This window comes from Marmota monax, unplaced genomic scaffold (assembly GCF_021218885.2).
Source record: "Marmota monax isolate L192 unplaced genomic scaffold, Marmota_monax_Labrador192_F-V1.1 WCK01_AAM20220418_F8-fsc00210, whole genome shotgun sequence".
In the NCBI taxonomy this organism is placed as follows: domain Eukaryota; kingdom Metazoa; phylum Chordata; class Mammalia; order Rodentia; family Sciuridae; genus Marmota; species Marmota monax.
Window position 1 is genome coordinate 1,763,183 of NW_026695248.1, and position 19,831 is coordinate 1,783,013.

General features: G+C 41.6%; 1 protein-coding gene across 3 annotated transcripts in view; it reads right to left on the reverse strand.

Annotated features, from left to right (window-relative positions):
- Window positions 1-19,831, reverse strand: part of Aff3 (ALF transcription elongation factor 3) — a 534,054-nt gene that overhangs the window by 145,870 nt on the left and 368,353 nt on the right. For all 3 annotated transcript variants that reach the window (XM_046440319.2, XM_058578305.1, XM_058578304.1), the window contains one exon: window positions 13,945-13,996. In XM_046440319.2, coding sequence (XP_046296275.1) covers window positions 13,945-13,996 — 52 coding nt within the window. The remainder of the gene's footprint in view (window positions 1-13,944; window positions 13,997-19,831) is intronic.

Consider the following 19,831-nt stretch of genomic DNA (forward strand, 5'->3'; position numbering starts at 1 on the left):
AGCACACCATTGTTCTTGATCTGAGCTAAACAGGCAAGGCACCTTATCTAAAGCCACCGAGATGAATAGACAAAAGACAGCAGAAAACAGAAGACAAAGCAATGATGGTTCATATTTCACAAATTGGAAAACAAAAACAAAACCAAAACCAAAACGACCAGGCAAATTTGTCATGCTGCGTTTGCTCAGAAAACTCCTGTACCACCACTTTTTCTTTTTCTTTCTTTCTTTCATATTTTTTTTTTTTTTTAAGCAACAGCAATGACGCCAAACAATTGCAGAAATGCCAGGCTCCTACTCAGCTGTCCCCTTGTTAGGGAAGCTGTTAGCACAGCTGACGCTCTTTAAAAGCCTCTTAAAAATACTAACGTTTCCTTGGTCCAAAAAATGAAGATGTGATCCTATTCCTGCTCCAGACACCCCAATTCTGTCCTGGGGCAGACTCTTTAGTTCAAGGCACAGACAGAACCTGACCCTTTTTATAGGACACTCACATTAACACACTCCTCAGACAGCAGGGGCTCAGGGGCCTGCTCCCCCAGGGTGGTGATCCTGCTCTTGAAATACCTACAGATGAAACCGTAACGTGAAAACATTCTTACCCTGTCGAAGGCTTGATCCAGTCGTGGCTTAGCAAGTCAAAAATGAGTAACCTTGCTTGCAATAACATCCTAAAAATTCCAAAGGTTATTTTTCCCCATCCACAGTTAAAAAGCCATCTCCCACCAAATAGTGTCACATCTGTGACGTGTCCAGGATGAAGGCAAGGAGGCTTCTTGCTTAGAGTAATTTGTCTGGTTGGAGATTAAAGAAAAGAAAAAAAAAAAAAAACCAGGCTTGAAGCTAAGCTGTCAGTTAATATTTTTAAACTTGTGCAAAGGAAAAAAAAAGCCATCTTCATGCTTCACAGCCGAACTGGGTGATTTTGAAACAGGGATAAAATTCTTCTCCATCTCAGGTATCTGATATCTTTTTTTTTTTTAATTTTTTTTATTTCAGCACAGGACAAACAAAAGTTTATCCACCAAGTTTCAAAGGCGTTTTGGTAACAAACTGAAGTTAGGTGGCTTTCTTTGCTATCCAATTACCAAAACACCTCACTGAAAAAAGAAAAAAAGTCCTTCTTGCCATTAATAAACAATCATGGTATTCCAAAGAAGTTCCAAAGCTAAGAATCTTCACATTCCAAATCTTTCCATTCCTGGATGAGCTGGATGTGTTCAGATGTGAATGGGACGTCCGCCTTTTTCTTTTTTGGGCCAATATTCAGGCTAAAAGAGTCTGTGAAATAGACATTTCCCTCCTATGACCTCAGTTTTAGGATTTCTTTCTTGCAAATTGAGTTATTTGACTTGGCTGCTGGCCAGAATCCATTCCTACTTTTTTCTCCTCCTGTTCCTTTCTCTCCTCTCCCTTTCTTCCCTCCCTTCTCTGCCCGCCTTCTGTTCTTTTCTTGGTGAACACTCCGAAGTCCACTTGGACCCACGGTCTCCGTGGTGTTCAGTAAGGTTATTAGAATTAGTGAATGAAAATAACAGGAAGCCCATACAAAGCTGACTTTCAGGTAATCAGCAAATAATTTTGTTAGTCGAAGTATGTCCAAAATATTGCAGAGGACACACTCACACTAAAAAAAAATTATTCCCTGTTTATGCGAAATTTGAAGTGAACTGGGCGTCTTATGTTTTATCTGGCAACCCTGGTTTGGAGGATGAAGAGAAGGGATTAAATAAACAACAAAGGCATCCATTTACAACTGCTGGAAGAAGAGAAATTTCCATTCCCATCCTTCTGAATCTTTTCTGCTTCTCTCTACAGGGGACCGCTTTAAGAGCTTACTTATGACCCATCCAGCATCCTAAGCTTCCAGAACAGTCCACATCCTCACCTTGAAGGAGTCCACCTAGGGTCTCAGGTCACATCAGCATCACCCCAGACCACAGCTTGCAAAATCTCTCCCCGGGCATCATGGGACCTTCCTGCAGAAACCAACTTCTGCGAGTACTTAAATTGGGATTGGTTATTTTTCTTCAAAATTTGAACATCAAATTTAGTATTTTTAAAGAGACCTTTTGCTCTCTCTGTTTTCACTTGGAGGCAATTTAGCTCCATTAGTGTTGGTGATTATTAGGAAACAAAATCCAACAGGATTCAAATGTACTTCAGAATGTAATAAAATGATCTCTTCTTGGACATGTTCAAAGAGAAGATAAAAATACTGATATGCTTCAACATTTAAAGGGAAGATACAGATATCAATTACTACTTCAAGTGCGTTTCTGAACATCGAAGTAAACCCTGAGGTGATGGAAATACTGTTTTTTTATTTAGAGATACATTATTATTCAGTATTTTGGGAGTGTTTTGAAATTTAATAGACAAAAAAGAAGATCTATATACATGTGATTAAAAGCATGGGCCAAAAAAGTCAAACTCAGTTCAAATCCTAGCTCTGGCATAAACTAGCTGTGTGATCCTGGTCAAGTTTCTTAACCTCTCTTTGTATATATTTCTTTCTTATTTTTCTTTTTTTCCTTTTTTTTTTAATGTGTGTGTGTGATGCTGGGGATTGAACCCAGGGCCTTGTGCATGTGAGGCAAGCACTCTACCAACTGAGCTATATCCCCAGATCCCTCTCTGTGCATGTATTTTTTAATCTGAAAATGAAGATAACTACTCCCAAGAACTGTGAAAATAAAGTGTAAAGTGCTCAGAATAGTGTACAAAACACAGTAAATGCCCAGTAAAATTTGGGAGTGAGGGTCACATGACATAGCCCAAATAGTCAAGAAGAAAAATAAAATGCACATCAGAAAAGGTCTCAATGGGCTTGTGGGAGAAAAGATGTTTTCTGGTGGTCAAATGGACGATATATTAAAAAATCTTTTATGCATTTACTCATGTCCAAAAAAATCTTCTCTTTGTTTTTAGAGCATATAACTTCTGGGGTTAAAATCAGCGTCATATTGTTCTAAGAAGTGAAACCATATGGTTAATAATTCCATCTAACTATTGGCTATTTTTCATGTTTCACTCTGCTTATTCATGCATTGAAACTCAAAAGCAATGAATAATACTCTTTCTCTGACTCAAATGTGAAACTCTTACGTTAAAATTTCAAATGAAATAGTTCCACGTTTCAGGATTTCCTGCTGTTCTAGTCGTTTTCTGTTACTATGATGAAATTTATGAGGCTGGGTAACCTTATATAAAAGTTTATTTGGCTCAAAGTCCAGGAGGGAGGTTCAAGGGATGGTGCCAGCATCAGCTCAGCTCTGGTGAAGATCTCCGGACAGTTAGCACATGGCAGGAGCACATGGGAGTGGGAGATCATGTCACAAAACTGAACTCTACACAGCGAGTCAAGGGTCAGGTTCAGGCTTTTATAGGGATTTGCTCTCTGGAGAACATTTCCTTCAAATGACACACCCCCCACGGACCTAAGGATCTCCCATTAGGCCCCATCTCTTAAAGGTCCCCTCAGCTCCCATATCCACCATTGGGGGCCAAACTCTCAACACATGAGCCTTGGGGGACAAACCACACATGACCCAAAGCCCCTGCCATCTCGCCATTTCAAACTTCTCTTGTTAATTAATTTTTAACATAGTTTAGCTGTGTGTAGTCTGAGGCAGTGTCAAGAAAGGGTACTGTCAAGTCAGGCTCTCTGTGGTAACGTCCTGGCTGGGCCATATACTACCTGTGTGTGTGAGCTCGGTCGGCCTCCGTTTCTTTATCTATCTACCAAGTGGGAGACTCTAGTGTCGTCCAATCTCTTGAAGTGTTGTGAAAATTCAGAGTTGACCATCTATAGGGTGGTCCTATGTTTCTCATCCTCAAGTCATTGTTATTAGTCTATTGTCCAGTATTCTGTCCTACCTGTTCACAGGTGTTTGGTCCACACATGGCATCCAGAGAGTAGCTAGTATTTTCTTTCCTGTTGATCATGATAGACTAACACCTGTCCTGCTCTAACTAAGTGCCTGAAATCCCCCAGAATCCTCATTTTTAAAAGCAGGAACGGCCTGTCGGACATGGAGAGGTGAGTGCGTGTGTGTGGAGGTGTGGTCACCTGCCCTCATCCCGGCATTTTCCGTCCCTGTGGATGCTTCAGTTGTTGAAGAAGCTGAAGAGCTGGCGGTGGAATTCTCTGTTGCAGGACCTTGGGGCCGGGGCTCATGGACCTTGCATGCCCTGGTGGATCTCGGGAACGCAGCTTGCTAACATGCCCTCTGCCGACACTGAGGGTCCTGGGAGGTGAGCAGGTGGGCAGAGGCGGGAAGGCTGTCAGGTCACTTCTGCCGGCTATGTGCATTGTGGGATGGATTCCAGCCTCCAGCCCCGGCAATTGCCAAGAACCCGTCACTGTGCAGAAGCAGCATGAGCGAGAGTGCCTGGAAGGCGGTCCCCCTGCCCTCACAGGATCTGTGGGATGCAGCTCTTGTTAATAGGGAGAGAGGCAGACACGGAGGGCTGTTAGGAAAATATTAGCCCTTTGTTCAAAAATGGGATTTCTTCCTTAAACCCTCTACCACTCCACGTGTCCTCTGGGGCACAGACCTCAGGCAGCGCCTCCAGGCAGCTCTGGAGCTGGGCAAACAGCCGGATTCGAGGCTCTGCCAAGTTTGAAACCTCTGTGAGCCAATTTACTCCTTTGAGATCCCATTTTTCTCTTCTGAAATACAATATGCAATAATGAAATAATATGCCTCACCAGTTTGGTGTCAGAATTAAGTAAAACAACGAGTCCCGCTGAGTGCCCGGTACAAATAGATATTGTGTCATGGGAATATCCTTACCGTACCAGGCTGCCTGAGAGGGGACCAGCATCGTAGGCACGGGGTGCAAAGAGAACCTATGAACTGGGGCATGGTGGGGGGATAAGTTTGCAAATAGACAAGCTCCACATTTTGGAGGCCTGTATCTTAATTAGAAGAGAAAGAAGAGATCTGGCTGATGATGTCTTTGCAAGAAGGTGCACAAAACGCATAGCAAATGTCATCTAACCATCCTTGCATTCTTCGGCAGCTGCTCATTTCTTCACGCCAATACTTTTGGGTTGAATTAGTGCTATATTCTAAATGATGGAAGAGGTTTCAACAAAAGAGCAGAAAGAAGCTTTAGGAAAGATAATACTATAATCCAAGGAAGCGGAACCAGCCTGTAAATGTCAGGCCACATTTACTGATCACCCACTGCAGTCAATAAATACGGGTGATGGGAACCATGCTCTTCCTCATCCTGAGTGACACCTCAGGAAAATGTTAGCAAAAGCCACAGTGAATACAGAGAAGCTAAGGTTTATTATTTAATGTCTCGGCGGACTGAAAGAGTTCACTGCCAAGGGACTAGACTTCCTTCTGGAGATGGTGTCCATCTCAATCACAAATGTGACACTCAGCTACATATGTGGCCTCATTAGGGGTCACTGAAAAATTTCCTTATCCTAGGACACAGATCTCCAATAGCTACTTCTTTAGCCTGTGAATGGGCTCTCAAATTTTTTGAGTGGTCAGTTAGTGCCTTCCTAGGTGCACTAACATGTTCCTGGGTTCTGCAAGGGCAGCACCCCAGGGAGCCGTGCAGTGGAGCCAGAGGGAGGCCCTGAGTGGGGACCGACACGGTGACTTCTAATCTTTGGAGAAGCTCTTTCAGTCTTGGTTTCCTCATCTGCATGTGAGGTTAGAGAAACTCTGCTTTCAACGGTACTGGGAGGACTCAGAGGTCATTGACAAATAGGGCCAGAATCATGGCAGCGTCCAATACGCGGCTTCCTCCTCCTTCCGCACAGAACATCTAGGTAGTAAAATTTGTGATGCTTTGCATGGTGCTGACCAAAGTGTGGTTCACAGAGGTGAACTGAGAAAGTGCTGGAGTGACGGCGGGTGGTGTATGCGGCGCTAGTTTCAGCACAGGCACTCTCATGGGGCATAATGCAGAATGCACCTGTGACTCTAGGTCGTATTAAAAATGCTTAAGATGGGTTCACACCCAGCAGAATCAAAAGCAGGGATGCAGAGATATTTGCACACCTGTGTTCACAGCAGCATCATTCACAGCAGGCACGAGGTGGGAGTGGGAGTACATGAACCCGATGTGGTGTGTGCAAGGCTTCCTGACTTACCAAGAGGTTAGAGCCTGATCAACTCATCCTCAGTTGGAGGAGTTGAAAATGCACTCGTCTCTAAACTACCACGGACTCTAACTTGTCACCACCGCACGCTGTAGAGCATTGCTGGTGCCCCTGGTGACCGGGCTCCCTGGGGCTGCCTAGCATCAGGAGAGGAACAGACTGCATGCTGTCAGCCAGGGGATAGATCCACATTCAAAATTCCAAGTATGGTCTCAACTGAATACCTTCGCAAAGTCTAAAAAAATCACGAGCTGAACCAGAGTAAGTCAGGGTCTATCTTATATCCGTACAAAAAAATATTATTCACCCTTAAAAAAGGGAGGGAATTCTTACCCAGGGTGCAACATGAATAACCTTGATATTTCACTAAGTGAAATAAGCCAGAGAAAAAGGAGAAACACTTTAAAAATCTACTGGCACGAGGTGCCTAGCGGGTTAAACGGATATGATTTAGGAAAGATAATACTATACTGCAAGGAAGCCGAACCAGTCTGTAAATATCAGTCAACTGATTACCCACAGCAGTTAGTAAATACGGTAATACGAACCATGATTCTGTACAGGGTAACTCAACCCTGGTTGCCAAGGGCAGGGCGAAGTGAGTTAAATTTTTTTTTTTTTTTGGATTGAACTTAGGGGCACTCTACTACTAAGCCACATCCCCAGCCCTATTTTTGTATTTTATTTAGAGACAGGGTCTCACTGAGTTGCTTAGCACCTTGATTTTGCTGAGGCTGGCTTTGACCTCTCCATCCTCCTGCCTCAGCCTCCTGAGCCGCAGGGATTACAGGTGTGTGCCACGGCGCCTAGTGGAGAGCTTCAGTTTGGAAAGATGAAAAAGAGTTCTGGGGAAAGACTGTGTTGATGGTAGCCAAAACACATGAATGTACTTAATGTCACCGAAAGATGGTTAGAAGGGTGCATCTTACATGTATTTTTCCACAATTAAAATTAAAAAATTAAATTACCCCCAAATAGTCTGAGGAACCCTGACCTTGATGACATCCTGAAGGGAGGCACATTTGATTGGGTCCCCAGAGAAGAAGAAAGAGTGAAACTCTGGGAAACGCCACAAGGGACAGAGGGACAGACTCCCTAATTTTGCTGGAGATTCCTTTATGACCCTGGGGCCACAGGCATGTTGGCTAGTGCAAGAGCATAGGCTGACAGGCTTGTTCTGGGATGGCATAATCTTCTTGTGTTTAAATCTCAGGGCACTACCAATATGATGGTGACGCCTAACCCCCTCTCCACTGTGGCTTCTCCGTCAGCAGTGTGCTGGGGCCCAAAGCCGCCCCTGGCTTTGTGCAGGGTGGCCCTTCTTATCCCCTGGGTGAGCTGTGCCCCATTGCCAGGCTTGGTCCCATCTGTGCATCGGCATGATGAGTGGCCTCACGAGCCCGAGGGAGCCTTTCCTATTTCATTTTTCATGCTTGATGTCTACGAGCAGAGAAACAGGATCTGGCTGCCTTTCCCGGGCAGAGGCTGTGTGATGGGTTTCTCATTTTCTTAGCCAACACGGTCCTGGCAAATCACTTAACGGACACAGAAAGAGGCCTCTGAGGACGGACACCTCATACACTAAAAGATCAGCTACAATCCATCATGTTAGACTCAGATCTCCATCGCCAAAATAAATATCAAGAAGGTTTCATGTTTCTCAGGAAAAAAAAAAAAGATCTTTTGGTAACAATTTCCCAATAGACTCTGATCTCTCAACTTCGAGGCCCTATTATCTGATCAGTGTGTAGAACCTTATTAAATGCACATGCACGAATGATAGATTTCTTTATATGTTGAGCACACAACTGTTTCTCTGGATTTTCTTTTTCCTTCCATATTTAACATGGTCTAAGATAGTGTTTCAGTGAGTGCAGAAATTTTAAGTGGGCATTTTTCCTTGATATGAACGCGTTGACCATATCCTCTTTATACTGGACTCAGAGAGTCACATGTTATTTACAAGGTCTGGATCCTTGGGCATCGTCCAGACCCGCTGTTCTCCTCTTATCGGTGACTCCATGTCTTCCACACATTCTGCTCTCTGGGTAGAGGTCAGGTGTGCTCTTCTTGTCATGGCCCGGTCCTTTGACATCCTGGAAGACAGCTGGTTCTGCCTGACATCCCTGGAGAGTAGACTAAACTCAACCCTTCTTCTCTGCAGCCCCAGCTTCACGAGAAGACCTTTAAAAATGTTCTCATCATTTCTGTTTTTACCACCTTTAACTCATTCTAAAAACTCATCCCCCCCCCTTTTTTTAAAAAAAGAACAGATTAAAATTCTAATTTTCCAGCTTTCATAAGTCATAAATACTATTATAATAGCAGTAACAATAACTTATGGAGAGCATACTTGTTAATGGGCACTTTCCATATATTAACTTTTGAAGAAGGCCCATTTCATCATGGGTCACTGTAATTCAGTCTGAGCTGATAGTAATTCCCAATTCTTTTACTGCACAAGGTCCACATCTGGATGAGCCATTTTCCTTCTGCCTCATATGTATTTTTTTTCCCCTGAGTAATTATTTTTTTTAATATTTATGTTTTTAGGTGTAGATGGACACAACACAATGCCTTTATTTTTATGTGGTGATGAGGATCGAACCCGGGTCCCACCCATGCTAGGCGAGCACTCTACCGCTGAGCCACAATCCCAGTCCCCTCTGAGTAGTTTAAGGCTTTGTGTTTAATCCAATTTCTCTGATTTACGAAGGTCATTTTAAATCTTTGTGTATTTTTTCAGGCTACAGTTAACTTTATTTGGTTGAGGGCCATCTACTGAATAAAGAGGGGTACTTACTCTTGGGATTTGTCCACAAGCCTGTACTTTTGGCCTTTGACTTGACAGAAGATCCTTCAGTGGTGGGCAAATCGGGATGAAGCAGACACAGCGGTCCTGCCAAACTGTGGTCTTCCCAGAATGTTAGAAATCTCCAATTGGTCATTATTTTTAGAATTTTTCTATAACAGTGACAATCTAGTAGGCTATGGGCCTATGGTAATGACTTGCTCTTCCTGGGATGGTTATTGTCTCCAGAGACAATAGGGTTTGCAGAATCGGCCACATGGAGCCATGGTGAAGAGATCAGCTTCCAGGGTCTGGATCTTGGGTTCAAATCCTGCTTTGGCACTTGAAGCCACATAAACGCAGGGATATGAGTTATCCCCTTTGCCTGGAGAATGGGGAGTATTACTGGGTTGTTGTCAGAGTTAGCAGAGACGAGACGTGTCAAGTGCTAAGATTTGCACCTTGGCAAGGTAAGTGTTCAACGCAGATTCATTATTATTACATTATTAGGTAGAAAAGCTGTCATGTGAATGTTTCTATCCTTTTTATATACTTTGGCCTTTGACTTGGCAGAAGTCAAAGAAGCTTTTGCCCATTTAAAATACTCATTTCCTAAAAAAGTAAAATAAAATACTTGTTTCCTTATCATTTTGTTGTTGTCAGAGTTCCTTAAATATATACTGATTACTTGTCTGACATATGTATTGCAAATTCCTTCTCTCAGCTTGTAGCTGACCTTTCATTTCTATGAGCAGATGCTTTTCATTTTGAGGAAGTCCAATTAAGATCTTCTTGTTTGTGACCCCCGTAAGAGATTTTTGTCCCATCCAGGCTGTGAAGAGACCATCCTGTGTTTTTGGCAGGTGCTTCATGGCTGTACCTTCTATACTGAGGTCTCTCTTCCTTCTCAGCTGTGGGCACATGAAATTCCCTTTCCCGTTAGTAGCTGTTCCTGCAACTTTGGTTGAAAGACTTGGCTTTCCACATTCAACTGCTTCTGTGTCTTGTGGAAAATCAACTGACCGTGTGTGTGTGTGGTCTGTTCCTAGATTGTTTCATTCCATTGATTTGTCTGCCCTTATATCTTAAATTTACATCAGTTTTATAATCAGTCTTAAAATCAGGGACTGGAAGGTTGCCATCTTGTTCTTCTTCCAGATTGTTTGGCTACCTAAGTCCTTTGCTTTTCTATAAAAATTTTAGAATCGACCTGTAAAACTATTTTCTACAAAAATGTCCTACTGGCCTTTTGATGGAGATTGTGCTGAATCCACAGATCAGTAAAAGAGAAACTGAGATACCAATATTGTCAAGTTTTCCAGTTCCCGAACTTCTCTCCATCTGGTTAGGTCTTAAATTGCTCTCATCAATGTGTTGTAGTTTCTAAAGTTTTTAGTCTTATATGTCTTTTGCTAAATTTATTAGCATTTTATATTTTTATGTCATGGTAAATGGAGTTACTTTTTAAATTTCATTTTCTAATTGTTTATTCCTAATAAATTGGCACACAATTGATTTCTGGATATTCACCTTGATAAATTATTGGTTCAAACAGCTCTTTATTAGAGCCTTAGGACTTTCTCTAGCAATCATCTCTCTCAATTCTTTGTGTATATTATTTCCTTTTCTTGTCTTATGGCACTGACTATGATCTCAAGAAAAAAATGTTGAATAGAGATAGCAATAGGAGTCAATACCGATAAATTCTTGACCTTAGAAGAGGTAAAACTTGGAGTTTTACCTCTGACTATGATAAAAGCAGTAGGTTTTCCTTTTCTTCTTTTATAGATGTCCATCCCTTCCAGTCTTAATTTGCTGAAAGTTTTAAAATTTTTCTTTTACATTCATTTGTGGGTGCTACATTTTGTCAAATGATTTTTTTTGGTATCTATTTAGATTTCTTCTCCTTTATTCTATTAGTACGGCACATTACACTGATTGATTTCCTAATAATAAACCAACCATGCACTCTAGTAATAAATCCTACTTAGTCATCATGAATTATATCCTTTTTGTAAATTGTGGGGATAGATGTGCTACGAATTTATGCAACAATGTCTATGAGGGGTCCTGGACTATAATTTCCCCAAGCAGTTTGAGTCAGGTGCCTATCCTAGTGCCTGTGTTTGTTATGTCCAATTTCCTTTGCTCTGTTTCACCCTTTCAGCCCCCTTAATGGATGCTCTGTTGCTCAGGCTCTCTTTCCCTGTTCCATCTTCTGAGATCTACACACTCCTTGTTCTGTTTACCTGGCTGCAGCCTCTGATTGCTCTGACCTTTAATGATATGGGAGGAATCATCCCCACTCCCTGTCATCCCTCCCCATTCATATATTTGAAGTCCTAGCCTCTAGGACCTTAAAGTGTGATCTTATTTGGGATTAGGGCCTCATAGAGGTAGTTAGGTTAAAATGAGATCATTAGGATGGGGGCCTGATCCCAAATGGCTGTGTTCTCATGAAGAGGGACACAGAGACAGACATGGCCAGAGAGAAAATGATGTGTATAAGCCAAGGACCAAGGGCAGAAGCACATTCTTCCTTTACAGCTCTCTGAAGGAACCAACACCAGAACCATGACAAAATAAACTGTCACATAGCCACCTGGATTGGTGTATTTTGTTATGGTGGCCCTAGCAAAGGAGTTCACTTACACTTACTACCTAAGTATGATCTCATCTCAGTATTTGTTCTTTTTTTTGGGGGGGGGGAGGAGGGGTGGGTACCGGGGATTGAACTCAGGGGCACTCACCACTGAGCCTCATCCCCGGCCCGATTTTGTATTTTCTTTAGAGACAGGGTCTTTTGGGCTGGGGCTATAGCTCAGTGGCAGAGTGCTTGCCTCGCATGTGTGAGGCACTGGGTTCAATCCTCAGCACCACATAAAAATAAAATAAAAAATAGAGACAGGGTCTCACTGAGCTGATTCGTGCCTCTTTTTTTTTTTTTTTTTTTTCTTTTTTTGCTGAGGCTGGCTTTAGCTCAAGATCTTCCTGCCTCAGCTTCCTGAGTCACTGGGATTACAGGTGCATGCCACTGTGACTGACTCAGTAATTGTTCTTGATTCTGATTCTTGGCTTAGTTTTGTCTCTTAAGACCCCTGTATCCCTCAGGATGGTAAATGGGTAAAAATCAGAAGGTGTATGTCCTAATTTATCCTTGAAGTGGAATAACTCTTCTGATCCTCAGATTCTATTACTGTGCCTTCCCTAAAAGCTCAGTGGGGTGCAGTGTGTGAGAACATCCCCATCACATGCAAGTCAGGCATCCTGAGTCCTACACATTCAGAACAGCTGCTCTTCCTGCCTAAGAACAGAGCCCCCGTGAGAGGGTTCTGACAGATCCCAAGTTCAGAATTCCCCACTTCTGAGAGAGATCCCTGCCACCCCAGACTTCATTTCCGTCATTTCTGGTTCAAGAGGCAGAAGGAGAGGCAGGTGACCAAGGAGCCACTTGGCTCAGAGGGGGGCACGTGAGGTGATGTTCCAGACTTTACATCTCCAGAAAATTTAACAGTGATTCCTTGGACAACTTACCTACTTTTATACATGTTAGAAGAAATAAGTTTGGAGCAATGGAAAGAAATTCTTTTAGAGAATGAACACTTCAGAAACACACAAGGGAAAGAGAACTTTAACGACCCACCAAACTACATTAACAAAATTGGTGTCTACCGAAGGTGGCTTTAAACCATGTAAAATTAAATGTAGTTCTCTAGCAGCTTTCCAACATATTTTTTCTGTTCCTTTGTCTGTAAGATAATTTTGCTGCTGAGAATTAGGAAAATTGCTGTTTCTGTAATAACTAATGCTCTTATTCAACAATTTATAAAAATGTAACTCACTCCCAAATAGCTTACATTCTAATTGTACATTCTTATCCTGTCTAAGTGTTACTCAAAAAACTAAGTTTTTCAGTAATTCCTCTCTTTTCAGTTCTCTAGAATGCCTCCAGATGGCATTAAAACCCTTTCCCCCATTCCCCACCCCACCCCCCTTTTTTGGCGGCAGCAGAAAAAAATTAAAAATCAGCATTATTTTAACCATTTAAGGCCAGTTACATTCACGAGCGCATCAGAAACCACAGCAATGGAATGGTTTGTAAATTTTAGGAAAATAACAAACATGAAATTGTATCCATTATGAAATATATAACCACCCTGTGCAAAGCAAAGAAACAGGTATTGGTCAAGGCAAGACACTCCGTGAGATACCACCAACCGTGACTGCTAATGAATAGCACTTTAAAAGCTTAGAAATAAGAGCGCCGATCCACAGATTCATTCACAAAGCCTGCCTTATAATAACAAGACGCACTTCATTCCTCAAAAGTGATAAAAATGAAGACTCATTAGAAGCAAACCTGTTGCCAATTCCTGCGGAGCTAAAACAAATTCATTTGTTAGCTTGTGAGTTATTTTATTTAAATGTTGGTGTATCAACTTGGCATCCAATGAATCATCAAAAACATATTTGGGTTCCATGAATATTGATAGTAAAAAGATAAAATAGAGGAACACATGTTTTAGAAGTGCCCTTTCTTATATTTTAAAAACTGCTCTGTTAACTTAAGAACATAACCAACTTTTGCCATTCCAGAGAGAACTATAATTGTAATCCTCCCCACTCCCCATGATCCAGAGGTGAGATTGCAGATGGCAGGCTTTTAAAATGACATGAAATCTTCATGGGTGAGTGGGGCAGAAAGTCAGTATATGTGAGAGCTTCTTCAAGTCTTCTCACCAAATTCTAAAGGGTTCACCTCCCTTCTCCCTGTACACAGCCTCGATCTCATTAGATTTCTGCTTCATAAAGAGGAGCATTTGCGTTTCCTCTTACGATGCTAAAGTATTAAGACCTCAAAATGCATCTGTACCCAAAAGCATTTTAAGAGACATTATCATGAGAAAAGAGAACCACCCCTGCGTCCTGGTCACCACTATTAGGAGGTACTTGCACTGTTCCATTTATAAGGCAAATTAAAGGACAGTCATCTAGGACAGAAACAAAAAAAGAGACTTACGATGTATTCGAAGTGCCATTGTCTGGACTCTCCGGCTCAGCATCACCTTTCTCTTAAAAAGGAAGTAGGGAAAAAAAAAACCCGACATGTGAGTCGTGCAGTCTTAAGATTTAAGAGAGACTAAATATTTCTATGGTCCTATTAACAATCTTTCAAAATGTGCAGCAGGAGGCCTTTAAAACATTTTTTATTGTCTGAGAGCTGGATCCGCAAAATAATTTCGTCTTTGCAATGCAATTGCCCAGGCACCAATCTGTGGGTAGGTACTAAGGAGCTATTTGCAAACAACCAGAGGTGCAGGCTAGAGACCTTGCCAAGAGATGAATATCTTACAGATGGAATCGGTTTCTTTCCACTTCATTTTACAGAAAATTTAAAGAAAATAAACCCATTAGCATTCGACTTCCAAGGCACTTTGAACTTTGATCCCTCCTGCTAACATAAGCCAAATGGGGTCTGGCTGAAACAGAACCTGGATGAGAGAACTTCACAGAACACTGAGGTTGCAGTCATGAGACCCCCAAGAATTATACCCCATGGAGAATTACAGTCCTGGCAGCAGGTTGTGGGGCTCACAAGTTAGAGCCAGATAAGATGTAAACCAGAAATCCTTCCTGCCCATCTGAGAGGATGGAGAAAGAAAGGTTTCTGAGGGACGTGGCCATTGGGGACTTGACGGTTTTTAGTTAGGGGAGCCTGGGACTAGTTCACTCTTCGTAGTTTTAAAGTCAGATGCAACAGGCCTAATGTAATTCACAATCCTGGCCCAATGGGTGGTTTGAAATATGCGTCTTCACATTGTAAAGAGCTTCTATGGATGTCCTTGAGGTTGGGGTGGGAAGAAGGGTCCTTTGTGCCTAAGAGTAAGTTGCTTGTAGCTGCTGATGGCTCTGCAGCGCCCATGGCTGAATGAACCCAGAGACTTGCAAGTTGCAGAAAGGGCCTGCGGGTGGCCACTTGGCCTTGCTGTGCTCTCTCAGGTCAGCCTGGACATCTCCTAGGATCCCTCATTCTACCATGCAGGCCCTCAGACCTATGCAGGTACCAAGCTCCATGTGTCATCTATTGACCTTAGCAGGTGGTCACCTCCTCTTAGGAATGACCCCTCAAATCACTTCATGGAGCCCAGGGATGTTGCCCAAATGGCTCTGAATCAATCTTCACATTTTCTTCTCTTTTTCTTATAGGACAGCAAGCAGTTGGGAGGAAAGGAAGACACATTACATAGAGCTCATAATCTGTCTCAGATGTGATTTTCACTGTGTCTCTCTAGATGGTGCCAGGGCACCCACAAGGGACAGTCACTAGGTCCAAATCCAGTCGTCCAGGGAAAAAAACCAAATAAGTCTACCAAATCTATGATGATAATAAACATGGAGTAGTCAGAGCCCTAATTCATATAAACACCCTGTTAGACTAGCCAGGACCCTAATCCATATGAAACCACATGAATACTTATGTATTTCACCTTGACATAAAGCAAAGGCAACAAATTAATAAACTTGCTTGAACACTCCTACTTTGATACTGTCTTTGGCCTTTCAGGCAGAGCTGTGATGTGCTCCTTTAAGGGATATGTAAGGCCCGGTCAACTGGCTTCTGTGCTGGAAAATATCCTAGTCTGGTACTTTCCAGAATCATTTTTCCCCTAAGCAACCATTGTTCCTGCCATAATCCCAAAATAGAGAGTCATAACATCTACATTAGGTAGGAAAAATCTAAATGAAGGTGCTATTTTTCCTCAAAAACATAGATTCATCCTTCTTCCTTCCCCTTTAATCTGGAGAAACTGGTTCTGTTCCCCAGGGCCCCGCTGCCAGCGGTCATATCTTGCACCATTATAATAAAGAATGTAAAGCAGCAGGCGAGAGTAAACATTTCCAAAGGATTTATGTCAGAAAACAGGGAAACAATAATACCCACGCAGGCCTTGCTTGGATGTTTGAAGAAACACGTTTTACCTTGACCCATACTGTTGCCACATAACCCCACAGGTGGAGGTGCCGCAGGCTGGACTGCACATTGGATCGGGGGCTGCAGGAGTCACGGGCTGGTCTCAGCACAGGGACAAAGCTGCAGCTGATTATCTCTGCTCTTAGCAGCACTTACGTTGTGGCAACAGGGAAAACAGAATAGGTTTTGGCAAACAGGAAGGATACCACGGGGCCAAACGGGACATTTAGAAACAGCCCGAGTGGGAGTGCTCTGAGCCACTTTAGGGCTGATAATGAATTAAACTTTTTTTGGGGAAAAGTAAGCTTGGGATTAAAAGAGGGATTTTAACTATTTTTGTCCTACACACACACACACACACACACGTTGCAAAACCCCACTCAACATCTTGAAATCTTAGGTGATGCAATTTTTCAAGTTAATCTGCAATGTGTAAAGCCATCAGCCATCGAGAAACACAGGCACCCAAGGAAAATGATGCTGAAGATGGCTGGAGGTGCTCAGTGTGAGAATTTTTTAGGTGGGAGCTCAGGAGATGGTTCCTTGCAGCCCCCAAAGGGGACTGTTTGGGGTCATCCTGTTTATATCAGCTGCTGTCATGATGGATACCACCACATTGGTCTATTTGGAAGGGAGCCTGCATCGATCATTAACAGGTTGGGCATAAGGGGCTGGCAGGGGGCAGTGTGGTCATTTGCATGTGGAAATACAATGCAGAGAGGAAGGGGAGATGGGCCATGTTGTGGGGGACCCCATAGATACATGCAAATGTATCTACATGTACACGTGTATGTATACAGGTCCCTGATGCCTGTATTTCAATTGTTTTCTAATATAGAACCACATGCTCAAGTAGAAGAGGCTGGCCTGGGGGTGTAGCTCAGGGGTAGAGTGTGTGCTTAGCACACACAGGTGCTGGTTTCCATCCCCAGCACTAGGGCAAATAAAAGAAAAAGCAGAAGAGGGTTAAGGTTCCTTTGCTACTGAGATGGATATAGTCTGAGGAATGAAACCGCTTGATGGTTCCAATAGGTCACTGAAAAAAAATCACAATAGCTCTCTTTCTAATTCAATAAATGTGCTGAGGTTGTATAGACCTGGTACTCCGCTTGGTAAACCTAAAGATAAGTGATATGTAATCCATGCCCTCTGATCACTTAGATCACGTTGCCCATTAGCAGTCATACAATGTGGACCAGAGATGAGGTCTGAAAATGGAATCGAAAAATAGACATGCAGTATGCTAAGTATACCACAGAGGAGGATCTGCCTAGGTACAACTTTTCTTTATCACTCTATTAAAAGTAATCCATACTTTTGTTGGAAAAAAATATGAACAGTGGGGAAAAGGTAATGACTCCTCTTGATTTTGTCTCCAATTCTATTAGCCCTTCTACTCTAAGTAACAGACTACCATCTTTTTTTCTAAATACAACAACTTTATACAGTACCTAATAATTTCTGATATGAAAAACATGAGATATTTAATATACTGTCCCTGCCCCTAAAATTTTACTAATTCTATTATTACTTTTAGCATCTATATTATGTATTTGTAACTTTAAATACATTGAATCTTCATTGACTTGATTCATCAACTTGGGATAGCATCTTTTCTGTTGCTTTGACACAAAGTAAGAAAACTCATTTCTTTATTCTTTCCTCAAGTTTCCTTTCTTTTTTTTCTCTCTCAACTTGAAACAGCTACACTTTTACTTTTACCATTGCAAAGGTTTAAAATATTCATATTATGTTCAGTAATTATTAATGAGGCATCCTCATTAATATTAATTGAGTTAATCATTTAGTTTCTGGACTTGCCTATAGGTCAATGATAGAAACTATAAACCAATGACCCAAATTTACCGTATCATAATATAAACAGTAGCTACTAAGGGACAAAATGGCACAAGTGGATCTGTAGAAGGAAATGCCACAGAGGGGGAATGGAGGCAAGGGCACCCAGTTTTCATGTCCAATGGATTCTCATTCTTACCTTCTCTCACACCACTGTGGTCTGTCTCAAGTAAGGGCTAAGCCTGTCCTAAAAGACTGTGTGTGAAATGTACCTGTGCCTGAAATGTATATAGACAGTTTAAAAAAATTAAAATGAGTCAACTGTGACTATACCTTCTAGTCCAGGAAACAAAACATCATCAAAAAGTAACCCAGCCAGGTGGGGTGGCCCACACCTTTAATCCCAGTGGCTCGGGAAGCAGAGGCAGGAGGATCACAAGTTCAAAGCCAGCCTCAGCCAATGCAAGGTACTAAGCAACTCAGTGAGACCCTGTCTCAAAGTAAAAAATAAAAAGGGCTGGGGATGGGGCTCAGTGGTAGAGCACCCCTAGGTTCAATCCCTGGTACCAAAAACCAAAAAACAAACAAACACAAAAACTGCATCCTGGCCCGGCCCCTGCCAACTGGAACTCTTGTGTCAATCATTCCCTACCTTTTCTGCACAGCTTTCAAAACCCCAGTGTGCAGTGTCTGGTTATTGCTGTTTCTAATCTTTAATCTTCTATTACACTTGGAATCACTTCTATTATACATGGAATCACACTACACATGTTCTGTTAAGACACATCCACACACACACACTAGTGATAGCCAAATACTTTTTTCTAACAATAACATAGAATGAAATTTCATTAGGGTGTTTGCCTGTCTCTGAGTTTTAATGAGATACATATTCTGTACCTGTTCTTTTGTGTCACTTATTTTAAAAAAACATTTTTTAGTATTTTTCATTCATAGAAGCATTTTATTGTTTCAATACAAATAATAAATTTGTATCATAATAAATACAAATCACAAACACAAAATAAAATAACTATTCCCAGGGTTCCCAGTGTTAGCTTTTTATTTTATTTTTTTTTTCTGGTATCTTTGGATGAACTGTAAGTTTTTAATTTCAATGTATTTATATTTATCAATATTTTTCCTTTGACTTTTTTGGCATATTTTATTTAAGAAATGAATCAGAAAAATGTTCTTTTTAAAAAAAATTTTGTCCTGGGTATTGAAACTAGGAGCACCTTACCACTGAGCCATATTACCCCCCTGACTTTGAACTTGCTATTCTCCTGCCTCAGCCTCTTGAGCCAGTGGGATTATGGATGTGTGCCACCACGTCTGGCTGGAAGAATGTTTTATACTTTCTTCGGAAAGTGTATAGTTTTGCTGGTCTTTTAAAAATACCTGGATTGGTTTTTGCACATGGTGTTGGGTGGGTGTTAATTTCCCTTCTCTTTCTGTAGATAACAAATGATTCCATATCAAGTATTCTGGTATAAGCATTTTAGGCTATAAATTTCTCTCTGATTTACTTTCATTCCCCAGTTTTAACACTAGGTGTTTATGTTACCTTTTAATTGCAAATATTCACTAATATCTGAAGTACTTCTTTATTTCTAAACCTCTGTTTTCATTCCTAATCATCCTTTGTTTTTTTCTCCTAAATTTTCTGAATCTTCAATCTTCAATGTGTCATTATAAACAGCATAGAGCTGGAGTTTTATTTTAATTCATTTGGACAACATCTGTCATTAAATCATAGCCATCTAATCTATTTGTTCAGATTACCGGTTTTATTTTATTTATACCAATATATCTTTCCACACACTCTGATCTTTTTCTAGTCTTTATTTCTTTGAGATAAACTGGTAACGTTTTCATATTCCACTTTTATCTCGGTTTTTGAGTTGTTTTTCTTATTTTGTTGGTAGGTGAAATACCCTTTCTTAGAGTTCATGGTGTTCACTGAATTTATCAAAGTTCAAAGTTAACATTTTTGGGGGCGGGTACTGGAGATTGAACTCAGGGGCACTCGACCACTGAGCCACAACCCCAGCTCTATCTTGTATTTTATTTAGCGTTAGAGTCTCACTGAGTTGTTTAGCACCTTGCTTTTGCTGAGTCTGGCTTTGAACTCAGG